This window comes from Mandrillus leucophaeus, unplaced genomic scaffold (genome assembly GCF_000951045.1).
Source record: "Mandrillus leucophaeus isolate KB7577 unplaced genomic scaffold, Mleu.le_1.0 Scaffold119, whole genome shotgun sequence".
Lineage (NCBI taxonomy): Eukaryota > Metazoa > Chordata > Mammalia > Primates > Cercopithecidae > Mandrillus > Mandrillus leucophaeus.
In genome coordinates, this window is record NW_012100209.1 from 5,087,917 (window position 1) to 5,103,360 (window position 15,444).

Consider the following 15,444-nt stretch of genomic DNA (forward strand, 5'->3'; position numbering starts at 1 on the left):
TTACTTTCCTACCAACACATTGCCTGTTTTTAAGTTTCCTGGTTTGACCTGATGTTAAGATGGAAAGCAAGGCTAGCAAACTGATGGAGATAGGGCCTTCCAGCCTTTCTCACTTTCCCTGGGATCATCCCATGTTGATTTACATGTTCAAAAAATTTTTTTAAAGAAATGAATTGTATCAGTTGCTCCAGAGGTGATTAGACTCTAGGGGCCTGATTTATCTTAGCCAAACTTAAGACATGGGCCAATACACCAAAATGTCAATATATTTATTTGTTTTGTATTGCACTGTCAAGCAATTTCATTTCATCTGATTATTGTGTTCATTTTCCTGAAAGATAGTGATCCCAGAAAACAAGAATCAGAAGGTCATTTGACAACTGTGGAGTTGAAATAGAGGGAACTAAATGACCTTAGGGCATAGCATCATCAAGCTTTGAGAAATTATTGCACCTGTCTCTGTGTTGGGACATTCTTTTTGGTCCCAGGTAGTTGGAGGAGACAAAGCTGTAAATTATTTACTAGTTTTTCAACATTTCCTTATCGTTTATTGTTAACTGACGGAACTATATTGTCTCTGAAGTCCCTTATGAATAAAATTGCTAGACATTGCAAAAATGTCCCTCTCAATATTGACATGTTTCAGTGGTGATTATTATCTTCCTGATTAATGTTTACGGTCAATCTCAAGCTCTATAATGGACTCTTAAAGGCTGTAGCAGTTTTCTATTGCTTCCATAACATATTACCACAAACTTTGTGGCTTAAACAATACCCATTTATTGTCTCACAGTTCTATATGTGAGAAGTCTAGGCACACCATGGCCAAACTGGGCTCTTGCTTAGAATTTGCAAGGCAGAAATCAGTGTTGTTAGGACCTCTAGGGATGAATTTGCTTCCAAGCCGATTCCAGTTGTTTTCATGAACTGAGTTCCTTGCCATTGTTGAACTATATTCCCCATTTCTTTGCTGGCTGTCAGCTGGGAGCCGAGTTTTGCTCCTTTTACTCCTGTCTGCATTGTATCTCATGGTTTCTGTGTGCCCCCTTCCAGCAACAAGATTCTATGTACCCTCTTCCAGCAACAGAAGATCAAGTCCTTTTCAAGTTTCTAATCTGTCTGACTCCCCCTTCTGCCATATCTCATTCTGCTTTTACAGGCTCGGGTGATTACATCAGTTTATGCAGGTAATCCAAGATAATCTCCCTATTTTAAAGCCAGTGGGTTAGCCATCTTAATTACATCCGCAAAGTTCCTTCACAGCAGTACCTCCATTAATGTTTGAATAACCTGGGATGGTAATCTTGCAAGGGATCTTTTGGCATTCTGTCTATCCAGTCTCATCAGCAACACTTTGAACTATTGTCGTTACTTGAGTGATCATTTCTGTGACTGGCTGATTTCATCTATACATGTATATTATTTTTATTTGCCATTTTGTAGGGTAATATTTTCTGATCTTAATTCCATATTTCAGTATTAAAATTACTTGACATAGATCCATAAATCATCATCTGTTGCAAAAAAGCACATTAGTTGGTTGGTAGAATGGGGAGATTGATATTTCTTTTCTCTTCTTCTCCTTGGATGAGGGCAACTTTTGGGGGCAGATGAGTTCTGTTGTGACAAAAGTTATATAGCACATTTGGTTTGCACTGAATCAGCGATTCTCAATCCTGGCCATGCTTTAGAATTATACAAGAAAAATCTTCAAGTATCAATACTCAGTCCCTACCCTACTGATCCAATTTATCTATGATAAAGCCAGAGCATTGATTTTTAAGTTCCCCAGGTGATTCTAATATATAACCAAGGCTCAGAACTACTGATATGTTCCAACATTCTATTTTGGAGATAAAGAAGTTGAGGCTGAGGATGAGAACTTAGTCACATAAAGTCCATAACTAGTGACAGACAGAAGTTCTGTCCTACAAAAAAAAAATTGATGGTTTAATTGTATGTAGAGTTCAGTGCTCAGTAATTATGTACAAAGTGAGTGTTGAGAAGATCTGGAACACCCTACTTCTTGCTTTAGTAGGAAGACTATTTCTTTCTATGACTTTAAAAAATTATCAGACCTTGCAAAACAACTTATGAAGGTCTCTTCTCAGCAGCTTTGGCCTGCCTTGTGAGTAATAATAAACACAGATCCATTCTACACTAGCTAGGGAGCTGGCAGCGTGGACTTCTCCTACTCCTCTGTGTTCCAGAGCTTCATGGTACAATGCAGTAGCCACTAGCCACATGTAGCTATTGAACACTTGAAATGGGACTAGTTTCGATTGAGATGTTTGTGAGTGTAAAATGCATACTAGAATCAAAGATTCAGTATGAGAAAAACGGTGCAAAATATCTCATTAATACTTTTTACATTGATTACATGATGAAATAATATTTGAATATATTGAGTTAAATAAGATACATTATTAAAATTAATTTATCAATTTTTTAACTTTTTTAATGTAGTTACTAGAAAATTTACAACTATGTATGTGGCTGGCATTTGTGGCTCACATTATATTTCTGTTAGACAGCACTTTTCTAGGGAGTATTTTCTATTAAAGCTATTGACAATGAATGGTCCAAGTCCAAGCTATTACACCTCCTTTGATCTTGAAGAGTGAAGGGGTACATTATAATCTTCCTGGAGATGAGACATGATATTGATCTGCCCTGTGTTTGCCATCTATCTGGCAGCCAGTCAGTCTGGCCAAATAGACTTCTATTTTTACATAGAAGCTTAAAGGAGGAGGGATAATGCCCCATGTCATGGAGAGAACACACTGCATAGCTCTTAAGTAATGTACCCAAAAGTAGACCAGGTGCTATTGGAGGTTCTAAGGCATAGCAATAAATATTACATCCCTTGAGCAATGTAATACAGCCCTTGAAGAAACTGCCATGTCTTTGACAGGCCCTATGCACAGAAAATATTATGATGTCTACCTCTCTTTATAATTCACATCTAAATATTACTCTTTTTCTTGCTCCCTGTAGCTTGTTCTGATTCACTGCTACCCTGATTGTGTGTTTAGCGTGCCTACTTCACAATTTAAGAGGCATGGGAAAGTAAAGGCAGGCCTTGGAGAGATCAAGCACAGTTCAAAACCCTACCCAGAGATATTTTGTCTGCCTGTATGAGCTTGGGAGGAGATTTACTTAACCTCTCTGAGCTCCTCTGAACTTCCATTTTCTCATTTGTGAAATGAGCGTTTCTCTTGCAAGGTCTGTGTGAAGATTGTATGAAATGAGAAGGTTCCTGGCACACTTATTTGTTGGGTAGATATTGTGGTGAACATCTACTCTGTGGCAAGCCTATGGCTAATTGTTAGAATGTAATCGTGAGTGAGACACAGCTACTGCCTCCAGCTAAAAGAAGAGAAAGACAAGGAACCTAGTAACATCAGGACATGAATAGTCATCAATGAATGGCAGTTATTATTACACAGCACAGTGCAGGATTTGGCTTATAACAAAAATTTGGAAGGGTGTTCAGGTGAGGGAATTGAGACCCATAGTGATTAAATGACTACCTGTGTCACCAGCTCAGGCAATGTTGGGCTGGTGCCAGGTTACGGGATTGCTGACTCCTCCTCTAGTAATGCTTTCCCCGGGAGATCACATTGCCTCACTCTTGGTTTCCCAACTTGTTTGCTTTAAAAGAATAACCTTGCCATGTTGGACTTGATAAAAGGAAAGAGGGGTTTCTCCCAATTTTTGCTCCATATGTTATTCGGGCATGCTAGTAACTAACTGTCTTTGAAAACCTACACTTCTGTTATGTTAACTCCAAAGAAGGCAGCAACACGTGCACTTCTTTAAGATATAAAAAGCATTTAGTATACTATAAATTATTATAGTAATCATTGTTAGATTATATCTCACCAAGATAATGAATGTTTTCATTTGAAGACTTCACTGTATAAGAAATTGTCTCCTATAGCTTATTTATCTCCTTTTAGATTAGGTGAAACAGAATTTTCAAATTTGAGTCTGAAGAAAATTCCAACATCTTTAAATTTGTTTAAGGAGCATTCCCCATGGTCTATATGATCTATCATAGTAATTAAAAAATCAGATTTTAGAATGAGCCACTTGTAGAAAGAGAAAAAAAGTAGAAAATCAATAAGAGGTTTCATTTTTCAAATTCTGTTTTAGAAAAAATTACTTGGTAGGGACAATAATGTAAAGTAAGATATAAGAAGAAATATATCGTTCAAATAAGTGGCCATGCAGTTGGTTTTCTCTTTCATGTAACAGTCACATCTGCATTGTGAATTCATTAATGCACCAAGTGAATCAAGCTTAGTGAGTTGACAAACATCCACAGGGATAGTTGCGGGGAGGCATTGCAAAGTGCAATGTGGGGTCCTAGTGAAACAGAATACTTCGTTCTTTGAGAAAGTTCCACTCTGAATAGAAAAACTATGCATACCAAGATCGGAGTATGGCCAAGCATTTGGCTACTAAAATGCCCCTTCTTCTTTCATTCCTCCATAAAGGAAGAGACAGAGACTCAGGTTCTTGTAACTCAGCTGCCTTTTTTGAGTTCTCCCAAGAGAAGTTCTAACTTCAAGCCAAGCATCTTGTCACTGGGATTTCTGTAACTAATTTTTAGGTCTAGAAATCCATGATTTCACAAAACAAATTATCTGAACCTAAGAACAACCACATAGAATTTTCTTAAAGTAGACGAGGGAGGAATTAGCCCCTAAAGTATTTCCTACACAATTGGAACTCCCTTTAGAAGATGTGCAATTGCCTGTACACCCAAGCACAAATGGGCTGTATTATTGCCTTATCTAGGATATACACACTTTACATTATAATGGTCCTTCCCTTTCCCTGAACCTGCATATGATGTAAGTGCTTGATTTAGGAATAGTTACATATTGTGACTGGCGAAAAGGACATTTGCTGATTGTTCTGCCACCTGCCTAGATGTATATTTATATATCATGAAGATATACAATTTACCTTTTATGATAAATTATAATAAAAGATAAAGATATGTAATATATCTTGATATATAAATGAGGGTCCCTACTCTCAGTATACCCCATAGGAACATTATAAAACATAAATAGTCTGTTTGTTACTACTACCAAGAAGACTTTAGTAAGTGTAATAACTAACCCTTTTGGATACATGCAGAGCGAATGCCAAATGCTTTAAATAAATTATTGCATCTAATCCTGATTTTTTTATGAAAAAGGGAAAATCTTATCATATCAATATTAGAGATGAGTAAACTGAGGTTTGGTAGAGCTAGGATTTTAACTTAGCTCTCTGTGACTCCAAAGCACATTCACTTAACCCCAACCTCACCCTCTCTGTAAATGAAGATTAACAATAGCATCTGTGGTAGAAGCTAATGTCTCCTGAGCTGGGAAAGAATCTTTCAATGATTATTAACTAAATGTGATCAGCTGCCAGTGGATTAGATGTCCTCAAATGAAATTAAGTGTCCAGGGTTTACTCAACAGTACTGTCTCTTACGTTTTGTATCAATGTTAGTAGATTGCTTAATTTTTGTACCTGTTACCTCACATGAAGCCTAGATAGCATCAGTCCCTTCCCCAGCCAGTGTGTACTGGGTCCAGCTTCTGGCTTGTGAATCCAATCAGTGAATTAATGTTGGTAGCTTAAAATCAACCTTGAAAGAGGTATTTACACCACAGAAATTGGCAAATGATACAAATCATGACCCTTTTTTTAAATTCCAGAGAGACAAGTGTTAAACATTTACCAGTACACCACTGTCTATGACTCAAATAGGGACATAATGTGAATAATTATACTTCTGAAGGCAAATGAATGCACACTGGGTACCCTTGAAAAAAACAACCTTCCACAGATACAGTCATACCTAAGTCACCTAAGTCTTTAGTGAATTTTTTTGTCCCCATCATTCTGCTTTTGGGAGGACCTTTTACAACATAATCATGATGATTTTACATGTCTTTTGAATTTTTAAAAAATTACTTTATTTGTTCATTTTTGTTACAAAAGCAAATATGCCCACAGTAATCATTTAATGTTTTTGAATGCAAGTGCAGACATATAAACAATAAAATGTATGTATGAATGCTGCCAGTAGAAATAAAATGCAAGCCACGTATGTCATTTAAAATTTCCAACTACAGTCATGCACCACATAATGACTTTTCAGTCAATGATGGACTGGCCCCATAAAATTATAATATCATGTTTCTATGATATCTTTTCTATGTTTAGATATGTCTAGATACATAAATACTTAATATTGTGTTAAAATTGCTTATGGTATTCAGTAGAGTAGTAACCTGCTGCACAGGTCTGTAGCCCAGAGCAATAGGCTATCCCATATAGCCTAGGTGTGTAGTAGGTTATACCATCTAGGTTTGTGTAAATACACTCTGTGGTGTTCGCAGAACCATGGAATTGCCTAATGATGCATTTTTCAGAATGTATTCCTGTCATTAAGTGATACATGGCTATAATTACATTTAAAAAAATAAGAAGAAATAGAGGATTTTGTTTTAATAATAGATTTCATTTAACTCAGCAGTCAAAAATATGATTTCAACATGTTGTCAACATAAACATTATGAAGATATTTTGCATCTTCTTGTACTAAGCTTTCAATTTCATGTATATTTTTTACTTATAGCACATGTGAATTTGGACGCTAAATTTTAATCATAAATACTTGATCTGCATTTACATTTCATAAAATGTAAAGCTTAAAAAGTGGGTTCATATATCCAACGTGTTCCAAATAGACTTACATATTTAATTAAATTTAAATTGTCATTAAATTCCTCAATTGTGTTAGCCACATTTTAAGTGCTCAATAGACACCTGTGACTTATTGTAACAGAATTGGTCAGTGCAAGTATGTACCATATATCCTTATTTTATAAAATTGGAGACCTAGGTTGGATGTGGTGGCTTATGGCTATAATCCCAGCACTTTGGGAGGACAAGACGGAAGGATCAAGTGAGGCCAGGAGTTAGAGACCAGCCTGGGCAACATAGCAAGACACTGTCTATAAAAAAAAAAAAATAGCTAGGTGGGTTGGCACATGCCTGTGGTACAAGCTATTTGGGAGGCTGATGAAGGAGGATCCCTTGAGCCCAAGAGTTGGAGACTGCAGTGAGCTATAATTATGCCACTGCACTCCCAACCTGGGTGGCAGAGTGAGACCCATGTCTCTTCAAAAAGTAAAACTACAAATAATATAACAAATAAATAAATAAAATTGGAGACCTACTATATGTACTACTCCCAAAAGTCTTTTTCCCCCTCACACCTTACACATTTAAAATTCCCATCCTGCATTCCCCACTGGATCTCCAAGAGGAGAGAAATCTCAGCAAAAGTAGTTCTATCAAAGCTGTCTGTGAGCTTTTCTTTCCTCATTCATAGGAAGGAAATAAATTCACCTAAGGCATTTTAGATCTGACCATTTTCCAAATTATCATCACCATAAAAAGTTGGTAACAACATGAATTCTGAAAGCAAACTATTTCAATGCATGCCTGGTGCTAATGAAAACCAGCAGTTTTAAATGCCCTTTTGGGTTAACCTCTTCCTTTTCCTGTGCTGTATTACTGGAAAAGCTTCAGCAAGGAGATCGACTAGATTCAATTTCACAATATTTCTTAGTAATCAATGCTGGCATTTACTCTTCCCATATATTAATATATTAACATCACACTTCTAAGGATGCTTCTAAGGATACTTTAATCACTTTAAAAAAAAATACTTGATACAAATTAGATGGTGTCCGTTATTTTAGGTGGTGGTTTGTTTTATTTCCACAAAATTACAAACCAGGTATAAGCATATTTTTCCCTGTGTGGCTTAATAAACTTTTTTTTTTTGAGACAGAGTCTCACTCTGTCGCCAGGCTGGAGTGCAGTGGCGTGATCTCAGCTCCCTGCAACCTCCGCCTCCATGGTTCCAGCGATTCTCCTGTCTCAGTCTCCCGAGTAGCTGGGACTACAGGTGCACGCCACCACACCCAGCTAATTTTTGTATTTTTAGTAGAGATGAGGTTTCACCATGTTGGCCAGGAGGGTCTCAATCTCTTGACCTCGTGATCCACCCGCCTCAGCCTCCCAAAGTGCTGGGATTACAGGCATGAATCACCATGCCTGGCAAATAAACTTTTAATATAATTGTTGATGAAGGTGTTATGGAGACTTGTCACCATAATAGTCTAGTCTTCTCCTTAAATTCACGTGATACTCCTCATCTCTATGTAGCTCTCCCTCACCTTCAGTAATGACCTCCCTTGTCTCTCAATCTTTGGTCTCTTACCTTCAACTTCCCACTAGTTGTTTCTCACATTTCCAAAAGTCTTATAATTGCCTTAAAACGCCAAGTATCTGAAGCAGTCCTATGACCTTCTCCTCCCGCTAACCAACTCAGATCCCCAAATCCTGATTTCTTTCACTAGCACTATCTCTCATCCACACATACCCAGTTATTTGTGACAGACATGTCTCTACCATCTCTCATATCCAATCATCACCAAATCTTGTCAATACTTCTCAGTGATATTAAGTTAAGAAGGCATGAAGGGCAGCTGTAACCTAAGGAAAACCCACTTTTGCACCAAATCTCTAGTGACTTTCTGATCAATCTGAGTTGAAAATGCTATTTTAATCTGGTCCTACCTCACCAATCTAATTTTATGCCCTTTTATTCGTAAATTTGAACCTTGTTCTCTATTCACTAGCTTCCTCAGAATATCGTCCAAAACATACTCAGAATTCATACTCATATCCAGAACATTTGCTCTGAGCTTTTACCATACAAGTTGACCATAGTTTCTCTCCCTTTTCCACTCTTATCTGTCATCTAGTTCTAATTTTAAGACTGTCAATTCGATACCTGATTTTTCCCTAGTCTGACCTTCTATTTTCAGATATGCCCCTTCTTTTCACAGTTTCATGTGTTTGTACTGCCTTATTCTTGAAGAACCATGATTTTGATTACTTTTGCGTTAATCTCCGTAGTGCCTTGCTCAGTGCTAGCAGGAACTAGTAGTTTAACTAATACTTGCTAATTATAAATTAAAGAGAATTAAACATATTGGTTTCTTTGTCAGGAGTTGGTTATAGCATGCTGGAAAACGTATTATATCTAACCCTCATCTTTTCTCATGTGTTTACAAATTGTTTTATGGCCAAAGAATAAGTTAGTATATCATGGGCCTAATTATGTAATTTGGAGGCCTCCTCTGCTGGGCAGTCTACAGATTTAAAATTCATGCCAGCTGCATTACACTGGTTTTGAACTTGCTTTTTCTTGAGAAAGATGGGAAGCAGGCAAAATGCCTCAGGCTTTGAGGGTGGAAATGGTGTGAGTTCCATTATGCAAGAATAGAAGCCCATTTTTTATCCCGCCTGCTGAAAATCTTGCCATGAGTCTATAGTCAAAGAATGTGTAAATATCAAAAGAAATTTAGAGAGGGATTTTCCCTAGGAAAATATTGCAAGCTTCAAAAACCCAGGGAACTAAGGTCCAATTTAGTAGATTCCTCTGAACAATGCCATCCTCTACTTAGATTATTATAGAACCTCTTATGACAGTATTTGAGTGGACTGCTGTGTCTCTGGATTAATGGGTACAAGTAATAAGTTTAGGTACCTGGGCAAAAAGGGTTTGGTGGAGGGGAATAGAGGGACTTTCTTTTTCTCACATCTGGCATATCATTACATTGTAACGTTAGATAACATTAAAGTTCCGAACTTCATGTGTCAGCACTCTGACCTTGTAGGGACATTTTATCTCGGCTAGAACCTAATAGAGAAAGATTCCCACATCTAGAAGGTGCCATGTGGGGCTCTGCAAAGATGACGTGGACTGCTTACAATACAGTTGAATGTCACTTCTCATGGCCTGGCTCATGTGAGGACCCTAGAGAGAGTTCTGCAGAGGAGTGCAGAGGGCTACTTTTGGAGTCATTCCCACTGAGCCAACATCAGTGGAAGAGAAGGGGAAGAGTTAGGTTCTAATCAAGCACTTAGCTTCTGCTGAATCCATCCACATTTCTTTATCCTCCTCCTGGCCTCTGGTCTTAGTTAGAATTGGGTCCCTATGCGGTGTTCCAGGAAGCAGTAAACTGCACTCACCTCCTATTTGGGAGCATGGCAACTTTAAATATTATTTTCTGCTGTAGGAGTATGCAGACAGATTTCTGTTTAATTTTGTGTTAAGGATTCTTGTTTGTTTTTTGTTTTGATAGAGCACATTCTATGGATGTATGTTCAGCTTATAAAGAAAGTGTTATAATTATAATTCCTTTTTTTTTCTTTTTTTTTTTTTTTTTTGGAGACTGAGTCTTGCTCTGTCGCCAGGCTGGAGTGCAGTGGCATGATCTCAACTCACTGCAAACTCCGCCTCCCCTGTTCAAGCGATTCTCCAGCCTCAGCCTCCCAAGTAGCTGGGATTACTGGTATGCACTGCCATGCCCAGCTAATTTTTGTATTTTTAGTAGAGACGGGATTTCACCGTGTTGGCCATGATGGTCTCGATTTCCTGACCTCGTGATCCACCCGCCTCAGTCTCCCAAAGTGCTGGGATTACAGGCGTGAGCCACCGCACCCTACCTAGTTCTTTATTTGGAAGAAGTGAAGCTCATTTGCATGCAGCTGCTTTCAAAAGTTTTGGGATTGGAGGAAGGTCATCAACTATTCAACTGAAGCAAATGCCATTTATTTGTGGCATCTGCCAGGTATCCTTGAGATGTCTGAAGAGGTGACTTCCAAACCAGAGGATGCGGCCTCCTGAGAAATGCAAACCTGTTCACACCCTTGCTCAGATGGGAAGCAAAAAAGGCTGCCTGGGAATTGGGGATTTACTGTTATACCCTGACATCAGAATAGCAGGTGCTACTGGAAACTTCTTTACCTGACACTAAGTGTCTTGGGAGATAACAAGTAAAGTTAACACTGTATACAGCATCCAGTTCCTCAGTGTTTTCTCCACTTAAAAAGAATTAGCTGGGCAGGGTGGCTCATACCTGTAATCGCAGCACTTTGAGAGGCCAAGGCGGGTGGATCATTTGAGGTCAGGAGTTAGAGACAAGCCTGGCCAACATGGTGAAATCCTATCTCTACTAAAAATACAAAAATTAGCTAGGCATGGTAGCACACACCTATAGTCCCAGCTACTTGGAAGACTGAGGCAGGAGAACCACTTAAACCTGGGAGGCAGAAGTTGCAGTGAGCCGAGATCATGCCACTGCACTCCAGGCTGGGCGACAGAGTGAAACAAAAAAAGAAAAAAGAAAGAAAGAATCAAATTCAAAGCAAATACTTAGTTACCAACAGGATTGCATTTTTAGCCTATAACATCTTTTTTTTAGCCTTTTAATATGTTTCTGCTGGAGGTTTCCAGCTTTGATTACATAGCCTGTTCACCTAGGAGTAAAGGACATTGGGAGGGAGAGATGTTCAGTGGTTCTCATTTGGAAAGTAGATAAGGATGATGCAAGGCCGTCAGCTCAAGGCCTTCCAGGTTAGGAATTAAAAACATGGATGTTGTAAAAACCACAACTCATATTTATTTGAAATCTCACCATTGACAAAGTGTGTTCACCTGCATGTTTACACTCAATCCTATGAACGACTCCATGAAGCAGTGTATGGAGGAGAGTTCCTCATGCATGTGGGTTTGCACATGGGGATTCAGATGCAAGAAGATACTTAGTTTACATAGAGATATGTTTTTTATTTTACGAATATAAAATTATATGCAACAAAAAAAGATAAGTCCTCTGCTGTCTAGAAATTACAGTACATCAAGAATTTTATCCCTATGTAGAATTACACAGCCATTGCCAGAGGACCACATCTGTAGGCCCATGAAAACAAACATCTTTACTCATTACTTCAGCCTGATTAGGGATACCATGAAGGGCTATTCCATTAGGTCAGGTTTGCACAGTAATAAAAATGAAGCCAGTAGAGGTCCTGGTGGAGCTCCTAGTATGATGATAAGTGTCTGAGTAACTTGTAAATAGTGCAATTTTATGGAAATGTTGCAGCTAAGCTTTAAAGTAGTTGGCATTAGTTGTTAGACACAACAGCTCTACAAAAGGCAATATGCTGAGTTCATTTTTGACTAGCCCAAACTTGCCTCAAAAGATCCGGGATGTGGACACCCTGGTATATTTTTTCTAGAAAAGCTTATTTCCTTCCTCCAGATAAAGGTGTATGGTCACTGAGGTGTGTACTGACAGATGTGTTGATCTACTCTCTCCGTTAAACTGAAGGGCTCCAGGTGTGGCCACACTGGGCTTCAAAATGCCTAGCAAAGCCACAGATGCATCCCTCTTGGTGTCCGAGGTGTTCACATTCCTGGGTCTTTCAGATCTGTATTCCTCATGAAAATAAAAACTCTCTACGATACAATCTGTCCTTGTGGGTTTTTAGTTTTACTAGGGAGTTTTTGTTTTCTTTTGCTTCCCGCCTTCTTTCTGCTTCCCTTCTAGTTAAACCTCTTTAGGATGGCTCATTAGCACTTTGTTTTGAGTGTGTTGAGCTGTTTTGTTCACTGGAAAACAGATTTATGAAATGTTACTATTACCGTGATTGTTCTGTTTTTCCTTTTATGGCCTGTCCAGCTCAAGGCCCCATGCTTGCTGATACTGCTGATAAGGTTTTCTATTTCCAGATCAAATTGAAGTAAACCTTACTGGCCCTGTTACTGAAGCTGTGCATGGGGGTCATTTGCTGTGAGGTGTTTCTATGGCTTTGAGCCAGGATGTGAACATCTCTAGTGTTCATGTTATTTCCTGAGACGAGTACTCATGGGCAGTAGAATTTATTACAACCTGCTGTTTGAGTTCATGAAAAGTAGGACAATATGAGACTCGGGGCAATGAAAGACTTACTAGGATTCCTTCTGGAACTGATTCATCAGCACATTCATGTCTTGCCCAGTCTTTAAACAGTATTTCATGATAATGGTCTGCTTTTAATTGCTGGGCTTTACCTTACTCTTTTTGTGATTGCAGGTCCTACAGGTATGGATCTCTGGCAGCTGCTGTTGACCTTGGCACTGGCAGGATCAAGTGATGCTTTTTCTGGAAGTGAGCGTGAGTTCTGCTTTTCCATTTCCACCCTCAGTGGTTTGAAACAACACTGAATTGTATTTGTTATATCCAAGTTTTGTGGATGATTTTATTAAAAGATGCAAGTTTTACATAGCAGCAAATAGGAAACTTGACTTAACTTTAAAATCAGAAACTAGTAGGACTTTTCCGTGGATGTTTAGGAGGAATGCAGTAGTCAGTCAACTTTGGCGTCTGGTGTTTTCATGTCAAAAATTAATGCTACAAATCATGCTGAGGACATTTATGTTGAAGAAAAGCCAGGTCTCTTGTTCTCAGGCTCTGGGAGAAATATTGAAGTTACACTGAAGAGTTATTAGCTTACTGTTCACTCAGTTCATTTGTGACTAAGGATATCTAGTCTATTTCCAGAGCTCAGAATTCAGGCTTGTTAATCATATTCTCTGAGAAAGGAAATTGCAGGTTTCAAATGAATTTCACCTCTCACTCTCTGGGTGATTATCATTTGGCTAAGTTGAGGGAAGAGACACCTGAAATAGTTGAATGATGTACCCAGAAATTATGAGCTTCCTTCCCCATCTCTATAATTCTCCCTCCCTTTTTTTATATCCCTCTCCTGGTAGAGAAGTCTCAATATGTATAAACTATGTTTCATAGCAGACCTAACTAAAACAAGGAAGAGTAATGGAAGGGAAAGGGGAGAAGAATTTTTCTGTCAGAAAGAAAACTGTGCTCTCTAAAGGGTGGTGGGAGACCTTTTTTTTTTTTTTTTAAATGAGTACTTGATACTTTTCCTTGCCTGTGCTTCTACAGAAGAAAGAAACAATGTATTTCTGCCATGCTATGACACTGAATTTAGTTGTTACTTTACGAGTGTCTGACTCCCCTTCTCACCATTCAGCTCATGTTGGAAAATACAGTTTAACAGCAGACTTAGCGCCTTAAGATGTCCTCCCTGACCTTCTAGCCAAAAATAAATCCGTAGTAGTGAGCTGCTGAGGGTGACCAGAGTCACTTAGAAAATGAGAAGAGTAAAAGATGTTATTTTATCTCTTAAAGCAATTTAAAAATATTTATAGAAAAGAGTCATAATTGTTTGAAATATTTTTTGGTCTCTCTGGTGTTATAATGTCAACATTATGCAAGTCAAACATGGAGAGAATTGCAGGCTCCATTTCAGCAGCTTTTCCCATGGCTGGTTTTAGACCCTGGTTCTGAGCCAAAAAAATTGCAGCTGAGATCCTCTGTTGTTCCAAAGTCATGGTGGCTTAATCTCTCGTTTCTTCATTAAGGTGACTTTCACTCTACTGGGCAAGATTTGAGGAATTTAAAAAACTTGTGAAATGAAAAGTATGGCATAGGAAATCTTTAAAGAAAATTAAAAATGCATCCCCAGCTGAGAGATTAGAGCTCAAATTACATTTTAGAACTAGAAGGTCTGCACGGAGCATCTGTTTCCACTGCTTCGACATTTTACTAAACCTTTGAGTTCCTGAGTGAAGAGAAAACATCATTAGTTGCTTTTAATGCTTGATTTTTTTCTTTTTAATAGTTTTGTTTGATTCATTTAGTTGTTTAGGGAGAGCAGAATATAAGCAAATGCAGTGGTTTATACTAAACACAAATAACATATCCTACCAGTGGTTACACATAGGAAGTAATTTAACAAAGAAGAACATTTTTGTCTCCTTTTTTTTTTTTTTTGGTCTTGTTGAGCTAACCAATATTTCTTTTTCCTTTGGAATATGTGCATATTCCAGAATCCTTTCTTAAAATGATCTAAAGGTTAAGGATGGGGTATGATGTTTATGTAAGAAGGCATATGTCAGCTCATTCCAGCATGTGTGTGCATGCTTGCCTCTGTGTGTGTGTGTGTATTCTAGTTCTGGCCACTTATCTAAGGGGTTCTTGGGTTCAGCCAAAGTTACTGCATAACATGACACGGGTCAGTCTCAGATGACATTTATGGGCCATGTGTTTGTTTTTCTGCCAGGTCTGGATTGTAGCCAAATCATTTTATTTTTATTGTGTCTCCTCTTGAATAAGGCAGACTAAAAATGTAGTTGAAATTTTAAAAAAAGAAAAGATACTACTATTGAATTCAGTTTGGTCAGTGAAAGAGGTGGCACTGATGGGTAAGTGATCTTGGAAGCATCACCTGGAGAAAAGTCACCCAGGAGCTGGTAGACGATGACAGACCTCTATGCATAGGGAAGGGTGGCACTTGAGCAGGGATTTTCTTGCGGGCAGATGAGCAATTAGAAATATACTGGCCCCGAAAGGATTTTTTTAAATTAAATCTGATTGCCCTGTGGGAAATTTAATGAGAACTAAATTTGAATAGTGCCATTATTGTGCTAGCTAAAGTGTT

The 15,444-nt window shown here is 38.3% G+C and overlaps 1 protein-coding gene across 7 annotated transcripts in view; it reads left to right on the top strand.

Annotated features, from left to right (window-relative positions):
• The window catches only part of GHR (growth hormone receptor), a 307,791-nt gene that overhangs the window by 129,217 nt on the left and 163,130 nt on the right, over positions 1-15,444 (top strand). For 6 of the 7 annotated variants that reach the window (XM_011966449.1, XM_011966443.1, XM_011966460.1 and 3 more), the window contains exon 2: positions 13,017-13,097. In XM_011966449.1, the coding sequence (XP_011821839.1) occupies positions 13,028-13,097 (70 nt within the window). In that variant the 5' untranslated portion in view covers positions 13,017-13,027. Of the gene's footprint in view, positions 1-13,016; positions 13,098-15,444 lie in introns of those variants that run through there. The other variant, XM_011966490.1, reaches the window with a different exon arrangement.